Here is a 2,948-nt window from a genome sequence, read left to right as displayed (position 1 = left end):
CCAAAAACAAAACAGAAATACTTTGATGCTGCTTCCCTCTGTAGCAGGGGTCCTGTATCTAACCAGGGAGTTTGTAGCACACATGCTACTGATTAACACAGAGTACAGGTTGCAGTAAACACTACAGCGGGATACTTACTGATACTTTAGCCTGACTTGCTCATTGTCAGGGTTGCAGTACAGTCTCTCCAGCTGTTCCTGGGAGTCATCTGCTATGCTCTGCCAGGTCTGGCTGCTGCTCTTGCGGATCTGCCAGTGGTAGGGCAGGACGGTGTGGTGGTGGGCACAGTCATTGCCATAAACGCACAGTCCCTGGAGGAAATCCACACAAATGTCCACTGAGTCTGACTGGTGTGTGTGATATTGGAGCTGAGTGAGCAGCTCAAAAACCAGATCCAGTGAGGCCTCTTCACTTTTGTCCTGAAATAGCACTCCTTTGTCAGGCTGCAGGAGGAGGGGGTCCGAGATTCCAGTGCAGTCTTTGACTGGAGGATTTGTTGCCCCAGAGGTTAGGAGGTCGTTGCTTTTGATTGCCCCCTCCTGGTGTGGAGGAACCTGGGGTGCAACTATGGGAGGTATATCCCTGCTGGGAGCTGTTATTGTCACCGCGCTACCAGACTCCCTGAGGCCCGGTTTCAGCTGGAAGCAGTCGGGGGAAGAATCGCTGATCTTAGGTCGCTCCCCTCGCCGAACAGTCTCATCCAGCTCCGTAGTAGTATCGGCTATTTCCACATCAACGTCCTGGGTGATCAACCCAGGCACACCGGCCCCAGCGGTGGCATTGTCAGCAGTGCCCCGGTCTTTGAGGCACACCTGGCCCAGGCAGTTCTGTTTCACTACAGCCGCTGCGCACAAATTCCCCGGAGTCCGACCCGGCTGGTTCCGGGGAACAAACACCCCATCCCCGGAGACCAGCGTATCTGTGCTCAGCAAAGTAGTCAGTATAGGATCCTCCAGGGCTCGGTGGAGGCATTTGGCATCCAATTTCCTTTGTTTCTTCTTGAAATAAGGTTTCACCAGAGGTATTTTGTCCGAGAGCCCCACAATCTGTTGCTCCGTGAAATCTTCCCCTTCGTCCATATTCAAACTCACATCCAGGGTGATCCCGGTCGGCACACCATCTGTGGATTTCTGGAGAATGTGCAAAGTTTTGTCCATGAGCTTCTGTGAAAGCCCGTCAGTCCTGGGAGAAGGAGAAAGAAGAGAAAGGGGTAGTCATCAAAGACAACACCTATAATCCTTTAAGCCTAGTTTCCAAGGTGAAGTCATCCTAGCGCATAAAGAAATGATTAATAGTCTGTGTCGCTCGGACGAGGTATTAGCCCATATCATAAACTCATCTTTTTTTTCCTGGAAAGGAAAACCCTCACCCTCTATATACCGAAACGAAACCAGTTCACCCCCCTCCCTCCGCAGACCAAAACTGCTCTGGTCCCAGAATGACCCAGCACATGTTACACCACCACCATCATCATCATCATCATCATCTGCGGTCATTATAAACCCGTCCTTATAGGAATATTACAGGAACAGCCTGTTATACAGAGTCTCGTTAGTGAAGCAGCTTAGTGCAGTCAGCAGGCCAACTGAAGCGGAAAAATATTACCTAATCCTACAGCAGGGAACTTGGGCTCCAGCCTCAGATTAATCATAAAAAAAACGAGAACATATAATTGCAGTGTCTTATGCTTTTTCCTCCTCCTCCTTCTTGTGCCTTTCTTTGGCGTGCTGCTAACGTCATTCCTGCAATTACAGCTGCGTATCCGAACGGGAGCGATAAAATCATCAATTGTAACAAAACCTCCCTCTCCCGGGACGGTGTATTTTGATCACGGGAGTCCGATACGCGGCCCCTGCCGTCTACGTGCTGCTCACACGTCGCTGCTCGAGCAACTTTGCACGTACGCTTTACAGCTGACAAATACACACACAGTCCCATATATACACACAGAGAGACACACACGGCACCGCAAATGCCGAGCAGCGACAAAAGACAAGCGGGACACCCCGGAGACTTGTTTCAGCGCTCCGCTACACAAACGGCAGCTCTCGTCGTTCTTTAAGCAGAAACACTTGATCAGCAGACCAGGGGCTCTGCGGGCTGTCCGTGTGAGAGAAACACACAGAGAAGCACTGCAGCATGCCCAGCTTCCCCACAGGACAGCCCGCAGAGCCCCGGGTCTCTCACACCGAGGCGACAAAACCCTACCTGCGCGATAATGTCCGCCCCACTCCCCCCCGGTCTCGACGCTCTTTGGTGGGTAAAATCCAGTGCACTCATCGGAGAAGCTCCGGGGATAATAGTATCCGTGTCCGGGGCTAGACTGTTGTCCGGTTCGGTTGCTCTCGTCCTTCTGTTGTCCCCGACGCGTTCATACTACGTCTCTATTTCATGGTGTCTCCCTTTCTTTGTATCCTTCTGCCGGATAGGAAAAGGCGACTGAGAACAGAAGAGAGGAACGCACAGCTGTGGCGAGAGACGCTCTAACTGACTGCCCTCTTTCCCATCTTTGCACAACCTGGCCCCGCCCCCGTAACCTGTCAGAGGCGGGATCTCCTCAAAGGAAGGCGGGGCTTCGACTCGAAGGGAGGCGGGGCCGGAAACGCTGCATGAGAGTTTGGGGAAACCTCAGCGACCCCGGAAGTAGGTTTCTAAAAACAAACAAGCATTAACATACTGTTAAAGTTAATTGCAGCTCTTTGATGGAAAAATAATTAAATAATTTAGATGTATCCATTTCAAGTAAAACCAGTAGATTAATGGTTTAGGTAAAAAAAACTATATACTATATGAAAAGTGCTTTGGTAGGTTGCTGTAGTGAGTTTTGGAGCTATATTCTAAACCCACAAACCAAAACATTTCTATTTCTCCTTATTTTGCGGTTGTTTTAATTACCACAGCTGTGAAATAGTATTCTCCCTCTTGCTGATTTCACTGATTTCATTCT

General features: G+C 50.1%; 1 protein-coding gene across 1 annotated transcript in view; it reads right to left on the bottom strand.

Moving 5' to 3' along the window:
* The window catches only part of LOC102297672 (TCDD-inducible poly(ADP-ribose) polymerase), a 19,632-nt gene extending 17,125 nt beyond the window's left edge, over positions 1–2,507 (bottom strand). The window contains exons 1-2 of the mRNA XM_005920113.3: positions 2,210–2,507; positions 140–1,183 (exon numbers count right to left, since the gene is read on the bottom strand). Of these exons, the coding sequence (XP_005920175.1) occupies positions 140–1,158 (1,019 nt within the window). The 5' untranslated portion in view covers positions 1,159–1,183; positions 2,210–2,507. The remainder of the gene's footprint in view (positions 1–139; positions 1,184–2,209) is intronic.
* Positions 2,508–2,948: the final 441 nt, after the last annotated feature.

Source organism: Haplochromis burtoni, unplaced genomic scaffold (assembly GCF_018398535.1).
Source record: "Haplochromis burtoni strain Fernald_Lab_line unplaced genomic scaffold, NCSU_Asbu1 Contig_38, whole genome shotgun sequence".
NCBI lineage: Eukaryota > Metazoa > Chordata > Actinopteri > Cichliformes > Cichlidae > Haplochromis > Haplochromis burtoni.
Note: the sequence above shows the minus strand (reverse complement) of the source record. Positions and strands in the feature narration are given on the sequence as shown.